The sequence below is a fragment of the Carassius gibelio genome, chromosome B15 (assembly GCF_023724105.1).
Source record: "Carassius gibelio isolate Cgi1373 ecotype wild population from Czech Republic chromosome B15, carGib1.2-hapl.c, whole genome shotgun sequence".
In the NCBI taxonomy this organism is placed as follows: domain Eukaryota; kingdom Metazoa; phylum Chordata; class Actinopteri; order Cypriniformes; family Cyprinidae; genus Carassius; species Carassius gibelio.
The window spans coordinates 16721250-16742664 of NC_068410.1; the positions used below are offsets into that span (position 1 = coordinate 16721250).

General features: G+C 40.7%; 1 protein-coding gene across 1 annotated transcript; it reads left to right on the forward strand.

The window, feature by feature from the left end:
• Nucleotides 1-460: 460 nt before the first annotated feature.
• On the forward strand, nucleotides 461-21215 carry LOC127972644 (protein KIAA0100). The gene is made up of 40 exons (XM_052576312.1): nucleotides 461-718; nucleotides 1255-1382; nucleotides 1469-1592; nucleotides 2383-2432; nucleotides 2514-2655; nucleotides 3026-3144; nucleotides 4130-4190; nucleotides 4309-4498; nucleotides 5284-5407; nucleotides 5486-5610; nucleotides 5704-5771; nucleotides 5877-6013; nucleotides 6122-6240; nucleotides 7166-7353; nucleotides 7463-7727; nucleotides 7853-8058; nucleotides 8768-9806; nucleotides 10728-10919; nucleotides 11000-11202; nucleotides 11276-11394; nucleotides 12128-12351; nucleotides 12532-12722; nucleotides 12828-12927; nucleotides 13012-13211; nucleotides 13336-13633; nucleotides 13810-13967; nucleotides 14041-14247; nucleotides 14334-14433; nucleotides 14716-14898; nucleotides 14995-15116; nucleotides 15201-15356; nucleotides 15476-15597; nucleotides 15691-15871; nucleotides 15983-16069; nucleotides 17665-17775; nucleotides 17874-18009; nucleotides 18449-18561; nucleotides 18723-18824; nucleotides 19163-19297; nucleotides 19394-21215. The coding sequence occupies exons 2-40, from the start codon at nucleotides 1315-1317 to the stop codon at nucleotides 19577-19579; spliced, it is 6651 nt and encodes a 2216-aa protein (XP_052432272.1). The 5' UTR covers nucleotides 461-718; nucleotides 1255-1314; the 3' UTR covers nucleotides 19580-21215.
• The last annotated feature ends 200 nt before the right edge of the window (nucleotides 21216-21415 follow it).

The window sequence follows — 21415 nt, forward strand, 5'->3', positions numbered from 1 at the left end:
AAAGGCCAAACATATTAATAAATAATGGAAAACTTTTTAAAAAAAGGCGTAAAATCAAATCACATTTATTTTCGTTCTCAATAACTGTTATTTTCGTTGAAAAACACTTATATACTTTTTTTTTTTTTTTAATCAAGCTGTATTGTCATTGCACTACAGAAATACCAGAGGAAGCAGTTTAACCTAAATGTGTCCGGAAAGGTTGAGAAGCACTGGTGCAAGGTGACCTGTGGTCAGGTGACGCTGACTGAGAGAAAGATGACTGTCAGCTGACGGTCCAAATCAGAAAACTGACGATTTACATACTGCAATTTATCATAGTTAAGATAAAACTGAGAATTAAAGAGTCTTCATCTATAAAGATGAAAAGATTCATTAAACCTTCATGCCTCTTTAATTTAAAAAGAAAGTAGCAAGTAACTTTTTGCCCGTGCTCATGTCATGGGACTTTTATTATAAAAAACTCAAAAACAGCAATTTCTAAAAAGTTTGTATTTCTGCCTTCACACTTGAAATATAAGTATTGCGAGAGGAAAGTCCATTACTAAATCCTAAATCAGAATAAAATGTGGTTTATCAACTTAACAGCGGATGCAATTATAATGTTATGTGTTTAAGGAAGCGGATAAACATGATTAGCATGTCCGTTAGCCTAGCATGAGACGGAGGGGCGCTGTACACGTAAAGATCCACTGGTCTGCATTACAAACCCTCTCAGGTGGGTGACCCGACTTAAAAGCTGCTAATTACAGTCAACACTTTAATTAGGAAGTTAAATCATTCTTGATTGGAGGTGCGCGGTAGTGTTTTGACAGCTAACAGGCTAATAATGTTTCTTTGCTCCAAACTGCCCAGTTCCTCCCAACAGCTGTTTGCAGTGCCAGAGTGGCACAACCACGAGACAGACGATCAAATGATTAGATTAATCCGAGAATAAACATCTGTGCAGTATTAGTGTTATATTATCGCACATAGCTCTGTCTGTAATTTGACTTGTAAAATTATAATAATTGCAACATGTTCTGCTTCTGTGTCTCTATTCAGTTTGTAACAAATACATTTCGAATACCTAATTTTGAAATCAGACGACATATTGAATAAAGAAATTAAAATGCACTAATTTGGCTTCTTTAAATGTTAATGCACTTTCATTCTCATTATTTTTTTCTCTACTCGCTTGAATGCATTCACTAATACCTTAACTTACATGTTTTGAGATAATTCTGCAGGAATTAATGTGTGATTGTTTGACAGGTGTCTGAAGTCTGGTTTCAAACCAGGTATCATGGTTGTATACTAAACATTTGCAGCACGATGTCTGCCCTGCTAATTGTCATCTTGGTATTTTTCATCTTGGCAGTTGTATTCATCTTGATCTTTAGGTAAGAAGCAATCATGTTTCAATAAGTACATGTATTGAACATACAATTTCAAACCTATTAAATCTGCCCCCTTTGTGTTTCGTTAGATGGCTATATGGTTTGGCTGTCCGTTTTTTCCACGATGTCCTGAATGCAGAGCTCAAGATCAGATCTGTGGGTCTTTTCTCAGTGCGAGGAGTCAGTGTTCAGTTTCAGCCTCAGCACACTCTGGTGGGTTTCGTTTTTTTGCATCAATAAAACGTTAAACACACTGCATCTAATATCAGCCCCTTTACAGTCCTCATAACCATGTAAAGTTTTTTTTTTTTTTTTTTTTTTTTTAAACATTTGTTTATTGATTTTCAAGTGACATAACAAAATCAAGAGGTAACAAATCGGGTGTCAAGACAGTGTCAAGTACAACTGACAAGAAAAAATAAAATAAAAATAAATAAAAGATAAGGAATAATAGTAATAGTTTAAATGGTATAATTTTCTTTAAAAAAAAACAAAAAAAAAACAACCCAAGAACAAATAAACAGAATAAACCAAAAACACAAAATGGTCACCAACCACTAAATAAAAGTCCAATATGTTCACTTACACATAGATTAATAAAAACATCACACCATTCTACAAATTCACACAAGAAGAAACTCACAATTAATAGACAATCAGGGTGACTACTCTGGAAATAACCATGTAAAGTTTAACACAAATTAAAAGTCATAACATCTATCTATCTATCTATCTATCTATCTATGCATTTAGAAGTGTTTATTGAACTTTTAGACAAAAATAATTAGACGTTGTATTATAAAGTTTACATATGTGCAAAATGTCTTAAATTGTTTTCCAAAGACAAACAAAGGTTTTACGGGTTTGGAACTACATGGGGGTCAGTGATTAGTGACAAAATGTTCATTTTGGGGTGGAGTATCCCTTTAAGAGTTGCAACTGATGGGGTGCAGTGATGTTTAATATGTATTCTAGCGCTATAAAGCCTTTTTCTGTTTCGCAGGAAATTGACAGGATCTGGATTTCTTGCAAAATAGTTGACCCAGACTTGCCGTAAGTATAATTCTAAGACGTAGTTAGTTTAAATATTGTCTTTTGATGATCGGTCATTGTGATTTGTGTTTTATTTGTTAGGAGGTTTCTGGCGTTGTGTGTGGGTGAGGCTCGGGTCCGCTTTGACCTACAGGAGCCATTTAGGCCCCGGGCTCCTAAAAGCAATGAGGAGAATTCAAAAAGACCTCCCCTGAGTCCCTCCACACTTCACCTCCTCTCTCAGGTGATCAACTTCACTGTTGTTTTGGAGAATCCCTGGTTCAGTACAAGTTAAGCTCACATGCTGTTGATTACCACAGAAGAGCTATATATATATTGTTCTGAAGAAAAGAAAAGGGTGTTATAATAATGCACTTGCAGTAAAATTCAATGGGGCAAGACACAAAGCTCATGCTATTTAAAAAAATATATCATTACAAAATGTAAAAGTTATAGTCCTTAATGTTCACTTACACATTTGGCCCATGTAAAATAATATCCTACCTTTTTATCTCATAATTTTATATGAACCTTTGGAATGCCATTCGACTTTCACTGCAAGTGCAATACTGTTTATACAGTTGTACAGTTCATTTAAAGTGTGTGTTTTACAGCTGCTGTCATTCCACATTGACTCTATTAATGTGATGGTGTTGAATCTGGCCCTGCCTGACTCCCTCTGGCACATGACATCCTCTGCCATCACTTTGCTGCTGGATCATCAGAGTAAAAGGTGACTGACCTGTAAAAAGACTTCTGCATGGTGTTGTGTGACTGATAGATAGCTGTGTGCATAGCAGGTAAAGCTCACTTCACCAACCTAATGGGATGCACTGAAGTTTAAAAACCAATAAGCCTGTACTTATTTGTATGTTGTGACCAATATAAATTAGTAACAGATGGCCATGACTGACCATGGCAATAAATGATCATTATCTAAATTCTATGCTATTTTGTCAAAATAAGTAATTCTAAATGGTAAAAGTATTTTAAATGTTACAAGTACAGTTTAAGCATCATAATATTATAACGCACAGAATGAAAAATGGATATTTATTTAATAGTGTTATTAAGTTACTAGTTTAGTTTAAGGGTACAGTAAAAAGAAAAAATAATAATAATTAAAAACAAAATAATGATTATATATATATATATATATATATATATATATAATTTTTTTTTTTTTTTTTTTTTTTTGATGTTTTTAAAAAAAAAAGTTTAAAAACAGGGCTGCTTTTATTTGACCAAAAATACAATAAAAGCAGTAATCACTTGAAAACCTGTTACAATTTAAAATAACTGTTTTCTTTTTTTACTTTCTTCAGTTAATATCTTAATATCTTGTGTAAAAACAATAATTCTTGTGTAAAACAACAATAAATATTTGACAACATTGTAAACATTATGCTGTCAATTTTGAATCAATTATATGCATCCTTGCTGAATAAAAGTATTAATTAAATAACAAAAAATCTAACTGACTCCAAACGTCTGAATGCTAGTGTAATGAACATGCACATTTAATTAGCCAATATCTACTGGTACTGATAAATGTACTTTTTATTTCAATAACCAATATACCAGTATACTGTGCAAACCTATTCCTGTTCCACAAGGATCAAGCCACAGTCTTTCTCCATTTGGCCCTGACCAAGCACTTTAGAGAAATAAGTTACCCTACTGCCTACTAAAATGACAACTTCCTGATATGTTGTCAGGCTGGCCTGGGATTTCTCAGTGGGACAACTTAGCAGTAAAGTTCTGAAGAGCAGCAGACTGGTATGTGCAGCACACATTCATGTGTTAAGCTGTTAAATCATTATGTTGCGTACAAAACATAAATGTTTGGGTTAATGGTTACATGGTGTTAACTGACTGGCTGTTTTCTCATGAGCAGGACACGTGTCTGGCTGAGGTATCGCTGAGTCTGGCCCTGAATGGTGACGTGAGTCTGCCTGGTCTGAGGCCGGGTCGTCTGGGACTGTGTGTGAAGACTCTGCTGGCTGAGCTTCATGAAGGCCTGTTCCTCAGCCAGCTCCCCAGACCTCCAGGAGCTGCCCCTGCTGTCTGCACGGCTCATACTGCAGGTTTGACTTTACACTACACACCTCGCATTAAAGCTGTGCAGTTAGTCAGAATAAAACCGAAATCGGAATTCAGCTTCGCGCAATTATTAAATGGCCAAGGCTGCGATTTAATAAAAAAATTTAACCGGATGTCATGAACAAAAGAGACGCTTTTGACATCCTGCAGTTTTCCGTCAAAATAAAAGCCTGATAGTTTAATATTTGAAAAGGAGAAAAATTAAGATGCAATAAATATTAGTTTTGTCAGTTTACAGTTTTACAGTTCTTCGAAATATAATTATAAAAACATTTCTTCACAGTGAAATATTACTGTGGTCTATTTAAATTTTGTGAAATATTTCTATTTAGCCATGATAATAATAGTTACATACACATACACGTTCCCTGCTGTAAATCAGTATAGTTTATAATTTCTATAAATTTTTTAAATGTGTTTTAAAAAATACATATTTTCCATTTTCATTTCAGTCAAAGTTTTAGTGGTCTTGTTTTATTTTTAATTTATTTGAAATATGATTTTTAGTTATGTTTTTATTTAAAAAAAATTATAGCATAGCTTATAGTTTTCGTTCATTTCAGTTCAATTCATGTTCTTCTTCAAATGTTGCCTTGACACAAAATTAGTTTGTTTTCTATTTTATTTCAGTTAACTTTTATATTTTTTCAACTAGTGGAAACTAGTTAACCCTGTTGTAAATATATTAATATATACTATACTAAAATATGATATATATAACAACTGACCGTTAAATGTTAAAGCTTTTTGATGTTTGTGCCTCATCAAGATGACAAAGAAGACTCTTACATCCAAACTGAAGCCGTGGAGCGTCTTCACGAGCTGATTCCACAGAAGGTCAACGTGGATTTTGAAAACACTAATATCACGCTCTCCATGCACAGTCAGAAGAGGTGAGCAGAGAGGTTACAGTTCTTGTGATCAGTCTTGAATGCAAATTTGTGCTCTAACAAACTATGTGTGTTTTGCAGACATTTGAACTGGACTTTAAAGTGTCTGAAGCTGGGTTATGAGCGTGATGACGAGCAGCTTCCTCTGAAGAGTTTCTCCCCTGAGCTCAGCTTCCCTCAGAGCCGTCTGGAGCTTCTGCTGGAGGGTAAAGCACTCTTTATCACTGCTCTTTACCTTCGAGTTAGGGATCTGAACACACACTTAAAGCTACGTGTTGTGTGTTCTGGGTGTTTTTCAGATGGTCTTTTACTGTCACAAAGCCGACAGAGAATTATATGTCTGAACACACTCAGAACAATACTGCAGGTGAGTTGTTTTGCTCGCTTTCTATAGGACTTCTCTAAGCAAATCTAAATCTTTCTTTGATGCAAGCTTCTTCATTATTGTTTTCTGGGTTCACTCTCTCTTAAGGTGACATCGGTTGACATCTCCAGCACAGTCACCATCAACACTTGTATCATCCACTACCGTCATCAGGAGTTCTCCCATTGGCTGGACATGTTATCATGGGACCAGCTCTCGCATAAAAAACCAACTCATGAAAAGAGGTATGAATCGCCTGCTTGCTTTCTGAGCATCCCAGATTGGGCATAATTGGCAGTAATGGAGGTCTTGTTTGTTGTTCTCTCTTAAAATTGTCCGTTGGTCTCTCCCAGGCGTTTCCCTCAGCTGGACGCTCCCCTGATGATCAGCTCTTCCGTGTCTAATGTCAATGTGTCAGTGCAGTTGGGGGATACGCCACCCTTTGCCCTGGGCTTCATCTCAGCCAACACTGGTAAATAGAGAAGTGTGGCTATTGACTGCTGAAAAAAAACATAGACGGTTGAACAACCCATTCAGATTAGATAGCAGCAGGGTTGGTTCTCTACAAGAAAGAGATGAATGAGAAAGTATTTTGTGTATACATTGGGAAACACATTGCTTAGCTTTACAGCTTAAGACGTTTTCATGAATATATATGTTTTGAAAAGCACAATTTCAAAGGCCAATAAATATTTTGTCTGCACAGGAAAATCACCTTGAATGTGGCATTTTGAAATCTAATTAATCTCTTTAATTACATTGATATATAATTATTTTATAAAAAATTCATAATGTAATATTTAATATTATTATTAATATAAATATATATAATATTAAAATATGTTCTTGCTGTAAAATATTTATTATAATAATTTAATTATCTAAATATGTAACTTTGCCTTGCCTACAATGTACTGTAGGCGGTGTTATTGTAGTATTATTTATATTGCATTAAAGTATTTTGAATATTTTTAATTACGTTTTATTGTTAGATATTGCTGTTTAGCTTTAATTTATTTCAGTTTTAGTTTTAATAATTTTAGTGCTTCAGCTAGGAACATTTTTTACCCAGTCATTTTTTTTAAAATAAATATTCTAATATTTCTCATTTATTTCATTTAAACTTTATTTCAATTATACAACAACTAGTTTAATTGATTTAGTTAATAATATCAACACTGAATGGATTCCACAAACATGACCTAGATTACAGCATTTGTTTCAAATTCAATTGCCCTCGTAAACTTTAATCAAAAATCTTTACTACTTCTCCTCCTCATGAATGGAGTCACAATAACTGAATTATATTTTTAAAATGAATAAAGTGCAGTTTCCTGATTGTTGAGTTCAGAAGTGTCTCTGCCGTGATGTGTGACTGAATCTGGTGTGTCTCACAGAGCTGCAGCACTTGTTGGACTCAGAAGAGGATGAGGTGAAGAGTCTGACTGTGACTAAGAAGGCCTCTCTGTCCCTGGATCATTTCTGGTGGCGTGTGGGCCAGGGTTCCCATATCCAGCAGGCTCCTCACCCAGCTGGAAAACATGTCTGGGGGGAAGCCCTTATCCTAGACTCCGTCACACTGCAGGTAAAATCAATATGCATTTATGTGGCAAGTTATCATTTATCATATCTATATTTTGAAATAAGAACCGTTTGGCTTTACATCACTCCCTTTTTAATGAATTCGCCCTCAGGGCAGCTATAGTAAGTCGAGGACGGGGAACTCCAGCTCTTCTGGGAGCGCTTGTGTGGAGTCCAGTCTGAAAGGCCTGCAGCTGGAAGTGTCTGAGACCTGCACTCTTTGTCTGTCACGTCTGTTCTCCGTTCTCAAACTGGACAAGGCAGAAAACATCTCCTCGCCTTCCACTCCGGAAATGCCTTCAACCCATCTACCACCTCTATTTAAGTTTAAACTCAGTCTTGAAGATGTAAACACATTCACACTCTCCAATGTGGCAGGTGGGAACTAAAAGAAGCCCTCAAAATACCAGTTACACTCTTGTTTAGTTTTTTCTTCCTTGTATCAATGTTACTCAGAACATGTTTCAGTACCTGAGGGTTAGTTTTTCTGTGTTGCATCTAAGGGGCTCTTGCAGTGAGGGTGGACACAGTGGAAGCTGAAGGATCGGGGGAGAATTCGAATGTTTCTGTCCAAGGTGTTTCTTTGGCTGTGGTGAAGTCCCTCACTGAGAGTATGGAGCCCTGCTGCCCAGCCGCCCAAACTCCCAACCCCATCCTGACCCTAACAGCGTTTACTGTCTCCTACCACATCAGCGGCCGCAGTCTGGAGGTACTACACACCGCAGTCATGACTTCTGTCATCTATGATCATGTATTATAGGCCGTGACCAGTAGGTGTGGTGTAAGCGACTGCAATGATATGTCATTTCTTATCGAATACCATTAACAATTATAGCAGGATACAAACTAAGATTAAAATGTAAAACTGGAAATCTAAAGGGTTTTGGACTTTGCATATTTTTCTGCAGTCTGGTCACAATGAGGCCTTGTTTTTAATCTTGATTTGTTATGGTGGAGTTGGGTCATAACTTGATCCAGTTGCTTAGAAGACGACAGTAATTTGTGTCAACACTATAATCGTGACTTTCAGTCAAATACCGCAACCGTACTCGACACAAGATGCATTCTTGCTTAAAAAGTTATTTCACATACTCCACAAGAGGAAATAATAGTTGAATTTTTAAAATGAAAAAAAAAAAAACTGCTACTCCTCCTTTTCACTTTGATATCTCTTTTCTGATGTGCACCAGCTCAAGGGAAGGATAATAATCCCTCCCCTCCATCAACCTGTCAATCATGAGGTCACACCAATTAGCAAACATCAACGGTCCAATCAATTTATGATGGACGAGATTCATTTTTCTTATTTGTTTTACTTAAATATGTTACAATAGAGAAGAAAAGATGATCATAGTTTACATTTCATGCCAGCTTTAACCACATCTTGATTTAATTTCCTCCCATCATCATCTGCTCAGGTGCGGAGTGAGAACGCTTTAACAGTGCAGTGGACAACATCGGATCACATGTTTTTGTATCAGCACGTCACAGAGAGCCAAAGCTATTGGAAGGTGCTGTCTGAATCTCTAAGCCTACGACAGAAGGATGGAACCGAGTCTGCAGCCTCTTCCTCTGACATGTTAGTTTGTGTAGAGTTGGCCATCACACGGCTCACCGCCCATGTGGCCGAGACAAACTTCATCACCTTCTGCGCAGAAGCACTGTCGCTCTCCAAACGGCCCGGAGCCGTGCTGATGAAAGCTCCTCATTTGGTGTTCGGCTTTGATGGCAACGACATCTTCTCCTTTTCTGGAGCCGAGGTGCAGATGCTGGATGAGCTTGAGGTGATGCAACAGCACAGATCTCAATTCCCTTTCCTCCAAACTTCTCGCAATCGCACTTGGCTCTTCGCTGCTCCCAGCCTTGCCATTGAGTTCCCTTACCAGTACAACTTCTCCGACACTTTCGATAAGGCCATCAGCGTGCAGAAGTGGCTGAAGACCCTACACAGCAGTGCTGCCCCGTCGACAGAACCTTGCCGCCTTCCTCCGGACGTACTGGTCCGCATCAACCAGTTCTCCTTTGTGTTCCTGGACGATGTCTTTGAGATCAAACTGCGTGACAATTACGAGCTAATGAAGGATGAAAGCAAGGAAAGCGCCAAGCGCCTGCAGCTGCTAGACAAAAAGGTGGCCGACCTACGCAGGCAGCACGGCGAGCTCCTGCCGGCCCGTAAGATCGAGGAGCTCTACACCTCCCTTGAGCGCAAGCACATCGAGATCTACATCCAGCGGTCCAAGCGGCTGTATGCCAACACGCCCATGCGCAAGTCCCTGCTCACCTGGACGGTGTCAGATTTGGAGCTGGTGGCGCTTGCGGATCAGTCATTGCACGGGCCTGAGCAGATCCGAGAGCAGCTGCGGGACATCGATGGCATCAGCCCCTTCCCCAGAGACGGCCTGCAGCTGGTGATCCAGTGGTGCCGTGCTTTTAAATTCAAGCTTAATGCATTTCTGGGTAAGTCAAGTGTACTTTAATACAGGGATGTCCGATGTCCTGTAGAGTTTGCCTAAGGGGCCGTTCACATATCGCGTCTTTTGCGCGCTCAAACTGTTATTTCCAATGTAGGCGCGCGGTATGGGTGCTCATAAAGGATGCGAGGTGGTCGAGTTAAAAACATTTCAACTTTTCAGTATGCCGCAAGCGCACCGTAGGTCATGTGACAAGAACTAACCAATCAGCTTCATCCTTTCCCGTAACAACGTTGAAAGCTCAGCTATGATGAAGGAACTGCTGATCGTATATGGATTGCCATTTTGAAATAAATTTAGTAGGAGAGCTACTGCAAGCGGTTTTAAGAGCTGCAAATCCATTTATCCTTTGCTGAAATTTCCACGTCTTCATGGAGAGAGCACGTCATGGTTGCTTAGCAAAGGCAGACGCCTCAGGGGCGCAACTGCCCGAGCGCTTTGGAAAGAAGGAGAAAACGGCGCGCCTAGCGTTTTCCGCGCGTTTTAGGCACGATATGTGAACGGCCCCTAATAGTAGCCCAGAAGACCTTGATTAGGTGTAATCCCTTGATTTTAAGAAATCTCACACATCTGTTCCAGACACAGTAAACTCCTTACCTAGACATCAGTTAACAGATTGTGCTAATGCTAAGAATAGCTTATTTAGATGGAGCTGAAAGAATCGCCAATTTAGCTGGAGCCTAAAAAATATTTTGGTAATTTTATATGCTTTTGTATTGTTTGTGTGTGTGTGTGTGTATGAATTTTTGAAGTTGTTTTAATTTGTTTTATTTCACTAGCTTGGTGTGAAAAAAATAAAAATGCATCCAAGATGGCCGAAAAAATGATTGCCAATTGCAAATAATTCATTTCTGAAAGATGTTGCTAAAAGTGCTTGATGACTAGCATTCTTGTTTCCTGTGTTCAGTGAGAATCCGGGACTATCCTCGTTACCTGTTTGAGATCAGAGAGTGGACGCTGTTGGGACGTCTGATGGGCACCGAGCAGGACGGGCAGCTGAGGGCAAAGCGAAAACAAGTGGTGCAACTTGGCCAGCCATGGGGTGATGTGACCGTTTACAGAAATATGCCACCACTGAAGTTTTACTATGACGTCCATTGTGAGTCACAACACTCTCTTGATCTTGTAAGTCTGTAATGGGATAGTGTAGCAATGTGACCGGTCTAATTGTTCGTATAGCGAATATTTCTCTCTACACCATTGTGTGGGGGCCGTGCTGGGATCCTGCTTGGACGCTGATTGGCCAGGCTGTTGATTTACTGACCAAGCCCACAGCTGACCCGTCCCCCCTTCTGGCCTGGTGGGATAAAAGCAGACTTCTTCTGCATGGCCGCTGGGTAATGGACATCGAACAGGCCAACCTGCATCAGCTCGCTACTGAGGTACTTACAAACACACCCAGGCTCCCTGTTAAAAATAGCTCATACTTTAAAATATCTCATGCTTTTTGCGTAGGACCCGTACAACACCACGGAGAACCTGCACTGGGAGTGGAGCAAGCTGAACTTTGACTGGAACCCAGGGCAGTTTGTCTTCAAGGGTGACCTGGACGTCAACGTTAGAACAGCCTCCAAGTACAGGACTAGCGGTTGCATTTTAAATCGAGTTATTTTAAGGGGTCATATGATGCGATTACATTTTTTCCTTTTTCTTTGGAGCGTTACAAGCTCTTGGTGCATAAAGAAGATCTGTAAAGTTGCAAAGACTAAAGTCTCAAACCCAAAGAGATATTCCTTATAAAAGTTAAGAGTCAACCACGCCCTCCTATAACGGTTCGTTTTCACCGTGGACGAAGCGGAGTCCAGCTAGGGTCGTCACATGTGGTTGCCGCAAACCCAACAGAAGCTCCTTCATAGAATCCACCGGCCGCGCCGTTTTCTGTACACTCAAGGCTGCGGTGTTGGACGCTGTTTCGTTGAGAAAGCAAAACTATTTTGTTTGGCTTTCCAAAAGAGGACGCGACTAGAAATCATGTTTATATCACATTAACAATGGGTTTTATGTTTATTTCACGTCGTTCCGGCAGGACAGGGCATCACAATATGTTAGGGCCGTAACATTTTCATCACATGCTTGAGGTAATCGGCCAATCACAACGCACCTCGCTTTTCAGACCAATAAGCTTTGTAAAAATCGATGCGTTTCAGAAGGCGGGGCAGAGAGGAGATACAATGTACCGTATGTGGATAATAATGTTGTTGTTGTTTTTACTTTAAAACGCATAAACACATTTCATTACACCAAATAATGTTCTTTTTAGCGACATCATATGAACCCTTTAAATCTGGCTGGTCTGTTTCTATACAGGTATGATGATATCTGCTTCCTGCACCTCCCGAGCCTTTGTATGACCCTTGACCTCCAGTGGTTATGCCATGGTAATCCACATGACCACCATGCTGTAATGCTCTGTGCTGTGGAGAGCGTTGCGGATGTCACCTCAGGCCAGCCACACGACTCCTACAGGGCTTTCCGCTCTGAAAACCTCAACCTCTCCATCACCATGGACCTCGACCAGCACTGTGGCAAAGGTAAGAACTATAGCCTTTTTTTCTAAATGCTGATAAAAGCTATTCAGGTTTTTAAATCAGAGCAGCAACTAGTGTCGTCCAGACTGAAAATCGGGGGAAAAGTCATGTAGTGTATTCCAGCCAGGCTTGAAGGTAATTTCAGTGCTGGCTTTAAAGGCTTGTGTTTGTGTTTTCTGTCAGAGCCCAGTCAGCCCAGAATCCTCCTCTACAGCAGCACCCTGCGCTGGATGCAGAACTTCTGGGCCACGTGGACCAGTGTGTCCCGGCCCATCTGCAGAGGCAAGCTCTTCCACAGCCTCAGACCCATCCGCAGGAAGCTCGGACAACACTACAAACAGATGTCCTACACAGCATCTTTTCCACAGCTACAGGTGACACTCCTAATATCTTATGATTCAATGGATCTTTTGTCATATCGAAAAGATTATTTTGTAACTGTCATGAAATATATGCAAGGATAAAATGTTCCTGTGCAGGTCCATTACTGGGCATCATTTGCTCAGCAGAGGGGCATTCAGGTGGAGTGCAGCAAAGGTCATGTCTTCACCAGAGGAGCACAGAGGCTCATCCCACAGGGTGAGAGAGCAAACATCCATCAGCCCTCTCCACTTGACATACTATCGACATGTTCTGCTGAAATGATCGATGCATGTTTTACAGCTGGCACTGTGATGAGACGACTGATCTCCGAGTGGAACGTTACTCAGATGGTGAGCGAGCTCTCTCTGGTCACTGTGCACCTCATGGCCTCCACATGGGATGAGACCGCTGACCACCAGATCAGCACACAGGTGAAGAAGACCCACCTGCTTAGCCTGTCATCACTCAGCTATCAGAGACAGAGCAACCGCATAGAGGAGGTGAGACACTCTTATTGCATTCGAGAGACTGCAAGAAATGAAATTTTGCTATATATTATTTGATATAAAAGTAACACCTTTACTAATTGGCAAACCAACAATATCTCTGCCTAAATTGTCTCAGGAGGTAACCTCAAACGACGAGAGCAATGCTTTCTACACGCACAAGTTGTGTTTGGTGGACCTGAGGGCTTCTTGGACCACCACCAACAGGAATATTGCCTTTGGTTTGTACGACGGCTATAAGAAAGCAGCCGTGCTCAAGAGAAACCTGTCCACCGAGGCTCTGAAGGGTCTGCGGATCGACACCCAGGTGCAGATGAAAAAGCTGAAACGCTCCATGTCCAGCTACTCCTCCAACACAGGTCCTGCTACACCCGTCATCACCACAACCACTCGCCCAGAGAAGAGTCAGAATGAAGGTAGGCTCCTCTTGTGACTGTCTGCCTAAAAATCTGGTGTATATTGTAGCTCATTTGCTTGTTTTTTTGTTTTTTTTGTCCAGACTAATCAAATTTTTGCCTTTTTGAAATGATCAGTCTTCAGTATACCAAGGCTTTCTTTCCCCCAGTTGATGTGTTTTTCTGGTCCTTTTTAGGAACATCCATGCTACAGAAGCTTATCGAGGAGACTGATAAGTTTGTAGTCTTCTCTGAAGAGGACGCGGGAGTGAGCGACCAGCTCTGTGGAATTGCCGCGTGCCAGACGGATGATGTTTACAACCGCAACTGGTTCATAGAGCTCGTCAACGGTCAGGTATGAAAGTAATCTGTAGTCCAAGGTACTGTTTTAGCAGATCTAAACATCTTCCCATGTGCATGGTGTTCAGATGATGTTGCGAGGCACTGAGACTGCCGGTTGCGTGTTGGTGTCTGCCGCCAAGGCACAACTACTGCAGTGTGAACACCATCCTGCTTGGTACAGCGACACACTCAAGCAGAAGACCACTTGGACGTGCCTGCTGGATGGGATGCAATACTTCGCCACCATGGAGCAAAACCCCTCCGAACAGGAGGACTGGCAGCTGTGGCTGGAGGTGGGTTCAGAAGTACAGTTATCATGCATTTATAAGCAATGAAACATTGGATTATAGCAATCAGTTCTCATTTTGTGGACCTACAGGTGAAGAACATTGAGGAACACAGGCAGAGGAATCTGGACTCAGTCCTGGAGCTGATGGAGAGTGGTCAGGCTGTCGGAGGCATGGTCAGCACCACCACAGGTGTGCAATTGTAACTCTTGACTTCATAACAGCATTTAGCTCTTGAGATGGACCACCTAGTAATGCCCTAGAAGCTCCACATAATATCCTGTAGACTGGGAAGAGCATGATGACTTCTGATATCATTTGGGACAAGGCCCTTGAGTATTACAATTTCTCCTATGCATCTCTCTACAAGTGGACCATCTCTAGTCCTTATTGCATAGTGGCGGAAACTTTTGCATGTCCAGTCAGCAGCCACAGTTTAGTTTATTTGACTTGTCTCTTCTTGCTCTGTTTTAGATTGGAACCAGCCGTCCCAAGTGCAGGAGACCCAGCAGGTCCAGCGTATCATCTCTCGCTGTAGCTGTCGCATGTACTACATCGGGTACAGCCACGACATCGACCCTGAACTGGCCACCTCCATCAAACCGCCAGAGATCAGTGACCGCCATGAGAAGGAGGACCTTTTAAAGAAACAGGCTGGTATGCGACCTCAAGCAAAACAGGAACTGACTTATGATGCTGGTAGTTGTTCTTTGAGAAAATCTATTATTGTTGCTTTTTTTATGATCGTATCAGGTGCAGTCGACACTTTCACCCTCATCCACAATGACCTGGAGATTTCCACCAATCCAGTGCAGTACTCCATGATCCTGGACATAGTCAATAACCTGCTGCTCCATGTGGAACCCCGGCGCAAGGTTCAAACCGACTAATTGTCTGGACGCCAATTCTAGAATGAGTTCTTGTGTTTGCTGATCTGCCGGATCATTTGCTTTCTTTAGGAGCACAGCGAAAGGAAGCAGCGTGTGCGTTTCCAGCTAGAGATCTCCAGCAACCCTGAGGAGCAGCGTAGCAGCATCTTGCACCTTCAGGAAGCGGTACGCCAGCATTTGGCTCAGATCCGTTGCCTGGAGAAACAGATCTACTCCAATATGAGGGTTAGTGCACATTTGCAGCACCTGAACCATCAGCCATCTGCATAGCTTTTCATACGAGGGCATTTCCTCCAGACTACTTTGAGGTTCCTTCATAATGACCTTTTATCTGACTCTTACAGTCCCAGTCAGAAGAGTTCAGAGGAGACGAGCTGTCGGACATCAACCTGCGCCTGCAGAATCAGCTCAACCAAGAGAAGACGGACATGCAGATGAAGAGTGAGGAGCTCAACATCCTCATCCGGTTGGTCACTAGCAGAATTCTACCTGTTGATCATTCATTGGAAATATTAGTTCAAGAGGGTCGGATATATCAAAGTTATTTGCCTCCTCTCAGATGTTTTAAGGACTTCCAACTGCAGAGAGCAAACAAACTGGAGCTGCGTAAACCCCCAGAAGACGTTAGCGTTGCGCGACGTACCGAGTTCTACTTTGCTCAGGCGCGCTGGTGTCTCACAGAAGAAGATGGACAGCTGGGTATAGCTGAACTTGAACTGCAGAGGTTCATGTACAGCAAGGTGAGTCTGCAAGGAGGTTTTGGTTGGAGATACTGAATGCTCTTTGCCAATCATTGGTAAAACGTTAGGTACTGTGTATGTTTGACCATGCTGTGATGTTTTCTTGCACAGCTGAATAAGTCTGATGACACAGCAGAACATCTCCTGGAATTGGGCTGGTTCACCATGAATAACCTGCTTCCCAATGCTGCGTACAAGGTACTGCTGCTCAGTGATTCACACTGGATGTCCAAGTTGGGGAAATAACTAAATCATGTGACAGTTGAGATGTGTAATTAAAAATCCTCTGTTGTTGATCTCTAACTTCTGCAAATATCGCTGTGTAGCTGTTTAGATGTTTAAACCATCTGAACTGAAGCCTGCATAGGGGGCTGGTTTAGTGTGCGCCATTTGTTGTATGGGAGCAGGACGGTCTATTAATTGTCCAACACACAATTAGTTAGAGGTCAACTAGACAATTTAACTTGAACATACTACAATAAACATATACAAAAACACTGACAAATAGTATTTTTATTGTCAATATTAAAATAACATGTTAACATCATTCTAGTCTGACAACTAGTAGATTTGTCAACTGTCTTGTTTCTTGACAGTCACCTAGTTTACTAATTTGTCTAACAACCTCCTAGTCAATCAATAAGGGGTCAACTAAATGAGTAGTTCTCATTTAAGCAGGTAACGTTAACTATATTCTGGTTTGACAACCAGTTAACCAACCATCCTTTCACTTAGTTACTGTCACTACTGTATCCACCAACCAAACAGTCAATTAATAAGTTGTCAACAAACCTAGTAGTTAGCATTTTAGCTGTGAAATTTAGAGTGAAGTGTTGAAAACATTCTAGTTTGACAACCAGTAGTCTCGACCGTCCTGTCCCCTGATGATCATCTAGTTTATTAGTTGTTCAGCAGCCAACTAGTTAGTTAGCTAGAAGTCAACTGGGCAATCCGTTTGCATTTTGCCTGTAATATTTCAAGTAACATGAACATTATGCTCGTGTGTAGACTTGTAAACCCTGCTGTCCTCTGATGGTCGTCAGTTTACTAGTTGATAAGTTAGGGGTCATCTAGTTGGTTTATTTTTGATCATTTACTCCAATATTTACATCCGAGGTAAATATGTGTGTAAATTATACTGAGATTATGGTTATTTTAATTTGAAACATTTTTATCATAATTACAGGCATAATCAGTGGATTATTATCAGCCATCGTAATACTGCTGTACTAGCAAATCCACTGCTTTCACAATAAATTTCACTTTAACATTAGACCATTGTCTTGTGAACATGACCCTAAACCAGCCTAATTATACAGGACTTCCAACTAGTCATTCAGACAACTCACAACTGGTTCATTTGGAATATTTTAGCGTTTTGCACATCTCTAATATTCGTTAATACTTTAACTCTTTGTTTCTCTTGCGCAGCATGTAAGGGTATGTATGGATGGAGTGGGTAAAATTCTATGTTTGTTAGTCGACACCTTCGTCCTCATCCCGACATATGCCTGCTCAGAAAGTTTATGTTCCTGTTTGGACAAAATTCACCCGCATTCTCACTTGTAGATTGATATCACAGGCTAGTTGCATTGCCTTCCACCTTTACATCTCTTGTCTCTTTTTTTTGTTTTTATTTATTTTATATTTTTCATCGGTCCTATCATTTTCTGTTGGCTTTGAACTGCAGGATATGCAACCTTGTCCCTGTCTTCCTTTGTTTCATGGTTTACACCTGAACAAACACAAGTACTTCAGTCCGTTGGGTGAAACTGCTCATGTCTGTGTTGTAGGTGGTTTTGCGCCCTCAGAGCCCCTGCCAATCAGGACGCCAGCTCGCCCTGCGTATCTTCAGTAAGGTCCGCCCCCCGGTGGGAGGGATTTCTGTCAAAGAGCACTTTGAGGTCACTATCATAAAAATCTATTATTTTTTTATATCAGAACACTGGAGGGACCCTATTCACAATCACAGCTGTCCTCTTCTTTTTGTTTTTATTTGTAGGTAAATGTGGTCCCACTCACCATTCAGCTCATGTACCAGTTCTTCAAGAGGATGATGGGATTTTTCTTCCCTGGAAGAAATGTGGAAGAAGAGGAAGTTGGGGATGAAGAGGACAAGTTTAGATTGGTTACTACAGGTTTGTGAAATGTCCGTTCTTGTCATGAGCATGACCTTCCCACTAAAGCTAGGATATTCGACTTTGTTCACAACTGCATCAAATGCAAATAATTTGAAATTAGAATTAGAATTCATCAAGTACAAGTGTAATGCTGATCCTCTAGAAAGCCAGAATTGGTCTTTACGTTCCTGTTTTAACCACTCTTTGAACTCTCTGCACTGACGTCCGTAGTGCAGCCCATGCTGATCAATATCAGTTTACATTGATTTTTTCTTTTTTTCCTTTGTGCTCTAGTGAGGGTATTAGATTGCCGTCTGCTGATGTTATGTCACACTGATGGCCCATCCTGAGCTATTTAAAGCTCATCGCTCCTTTGACATTGTGTCTGATAAGGCTTCAGGGTGACTTTCATGTGCGTTGTGGAGTGTCTAAAGCAAGTTTTCTCCTTAAATCACAGGTGTGGTGAAACCCAGGCAGCTCTCTGAAGACTCCTTAGGAGCTGGGAAAGGGGTGACGCAAGGGTTAAATCGAACCGCGGGGGTCAGGAGGTCATTTCGCAAACCACCTGAGGTATTAAATGAAACTGTCTAGGCTACTTATTACATGTATTGCCTTAGTTTATTAATTACAGATCATTATTTGCATTCTGGAATGATTGTAACATTGTATATGCAAGTCATTAATTGAGTGTAGCAGGGTTTTCTGACCTCTAAATGTCTTCCCCCATTCAGCATCCCGTTGATGACATTGATAAGATGAAAGAAAGAGCTGCCATGAATAATTCTTTCATCTACATCAAGATTCCTCAGGTTCCCCTCTGCGTCAGTTACAAGGTTGGTCCTGACAAAGGCTTAAAGTCTGAAAGACACATGTAATGCTCACCATGGCAGTATTTATTAATCAAATTGAATTACAAAGTGACAGTAGAACAGCAATACTGCAGTTTAAAATACTGTTTGAAAATGCATTAGCAAATCAAACACCATTTCAGAGATCTGAGTTACACGATGAGGAGTGATCATAAAATGAGGCCTAAAAGTAAGCAGCACATTAAAATCACTATAATGTTTAGAAGTTTTACAACAAAGTCTCTGCAAATATAGGTTGTTTGTATTCGATTCATTGCATGCCCTGGTGTGACTATGCCTTTTCTCTTGTGGTGTATCCGTAGGGAGAGAAGAGCAGTGTAGACTGGAAGGATCTGAACCTGGTTCTGCCCTGTCTGGAGTATCATAACAACACCTGGACCTGGCTGGACTTCGCTATGGCTGTGAAGAGAGACAGTCGTAAGGCTCTGGTTGCACAGGTAATCACTCGCAGCCCCCTCAGTCCCACACTCAACTTCATGTAAGAATGTAGTAGTAGGCCTCCATTCAACTCCGTTAAACTTTGTCCCAAACAGATGATAAAGGAGAAGCTGCGGTTGAAACCCGCCTCAGGCTCAGAGTCTCGAGGTAAAGTGACGGATGGGAAAACAGACAGCAGCCTCCAGCAGCAGGTGGAGGACGAGAAAGCCAGACTCCTGATCGGCTTCAGCACCGCCGACAAGAGCTCCAGCAAAAAGAGCATCTTCAGCCGCCGCAAGTGAAGCTCCTTCATAAAGAAGCTGGTCTTGAAGAAGCGCTGCTGTGCTGTACTGAGTCCCAGTCTGCAGGAGAAGGGATGGATGATGATGATGACCAAATCCTCTTCACCAGTGGTGCCTTTTAAACGTCCGCGCTGGGTGTGGACACAGGAACCAGCACCTGGTCCTGCTATTGAAGAAGGGATTGTCATTCACTGTCTAATATGAGTGCTGTACACCTAACTTTGTTTTTATGTGCTCCTGTTGTGCCATAAATCAATTCAGTATATTTAAATGAACAACATACAGCATTAAATCATCTTTATTAAAGGGATAGTTCACCCAAAAATGAAAATTCCATCATTAATTCCTCACCCTCATGTCGTTCCAAACCTGTGAGACCTTCGTTCATCTTCGGAACACAAATTGAGATATTTTTGATGAAATCCGAGAGCTTTCTGACCCTCCTGTAGACAGCAAGGGATCTACCTTGAGTAATGTCCAGAAACATAGCAAGGACACTGTTAAAATAATCAATCGGTTCAACTTTAACATTACAAATTAAAGAGAATTCTTTTTGTGCGCAAAGAAAAAACTGCATACATTGTTTACGTATGTGATGCGCTCCAAAATGGCTCCAGGATGACATGGAGGAGGTTAATTGTTGAATAAAATGGTTATATTTCTTTTATGCACACAAAAAGTATTCTCGTAGCTTCGTTAAATTATGGTTGGAACACTGATGTCACGTGGATTATTTTAACAATCTCCTTGCTACGTTTCTGGACCTTGACCCGTGGTAGTATTCTCGCTGACTATGGGAGGGTCAGAAAACTCTCGGATTTCATCAAAAATATCTTGATTTGTGTTCTGAAGATGAACGAAGGTCTTGTGGTTCGGAACGTCACGTGGGTGAGCAATTAATGACAGAATTGAAATTTTTGGGTGAACTATCCATTCTAGTAAGATAACATCGTCGCAGCTCAAGACAGTGTGCTACAATTCAACGGTTCATCTATACTGTGTATTGGAGCATTGTGACACCTCTCCTGCTGGATCAGGAGAATCTAGTAGGCCAGAATGGAAAATCTACAAGAATCTGAAATTCACATATACTGGAAACCCATATTATCCCACAATTTGTGAAAAATCACAAAAAATTAAATAAATCAAAATTCTGTCACCATTTAAGTTCATTGTTAAATTGTACATGACATTAGTTGGCTGACCACTGTTTTACTGTACTAACCAAATAGTGCAATTCAAAAGCGACCGGACTGAGGATTTTCTCGGACCTCTTGGAAGCATCTTGTTTTATGCCATTTTTGCAGCCTGTCTGATTAATGCTTTGTCATTTTAACACTATGGCACTTTTTACACAAAGTATTTTCTGATATTTTTGTATCTGTGGTTATCTTCTGTATCATTTCAATAATGTCTGAGATGCTGCTGATTTTTTTTTTCTTCTCAGCTTCAAAAGTGAGAGATGTCATTTCAGCTTGAATGTTCAAAAATGATCACTATTTAGATATCCCCCCCCCCCCCCACACTGTATCAGGCAATGGGCCTAGTATTGTTCTTTGTACAAATAATGGGAGGTATTAAATGTCACCAAGCATGTAAATTAATACTGGTCAATAAAATAGAATTAAGCCCCGAAGAGCCCTCAAAATCAAGTTATTTTATGATGATGATATACTAGCATGAGCATGATATACTAGTATAAAATAGCATAGTCAAATACAAATAATTTTTAGGTTTAAAGTAAAAAAATATATAGTCACGTGTGGCTCACAAAATTGGAGATAATTGTGTATTATATCCTTCAGTGCATCATTTCAATAACATTGATTCTCCACT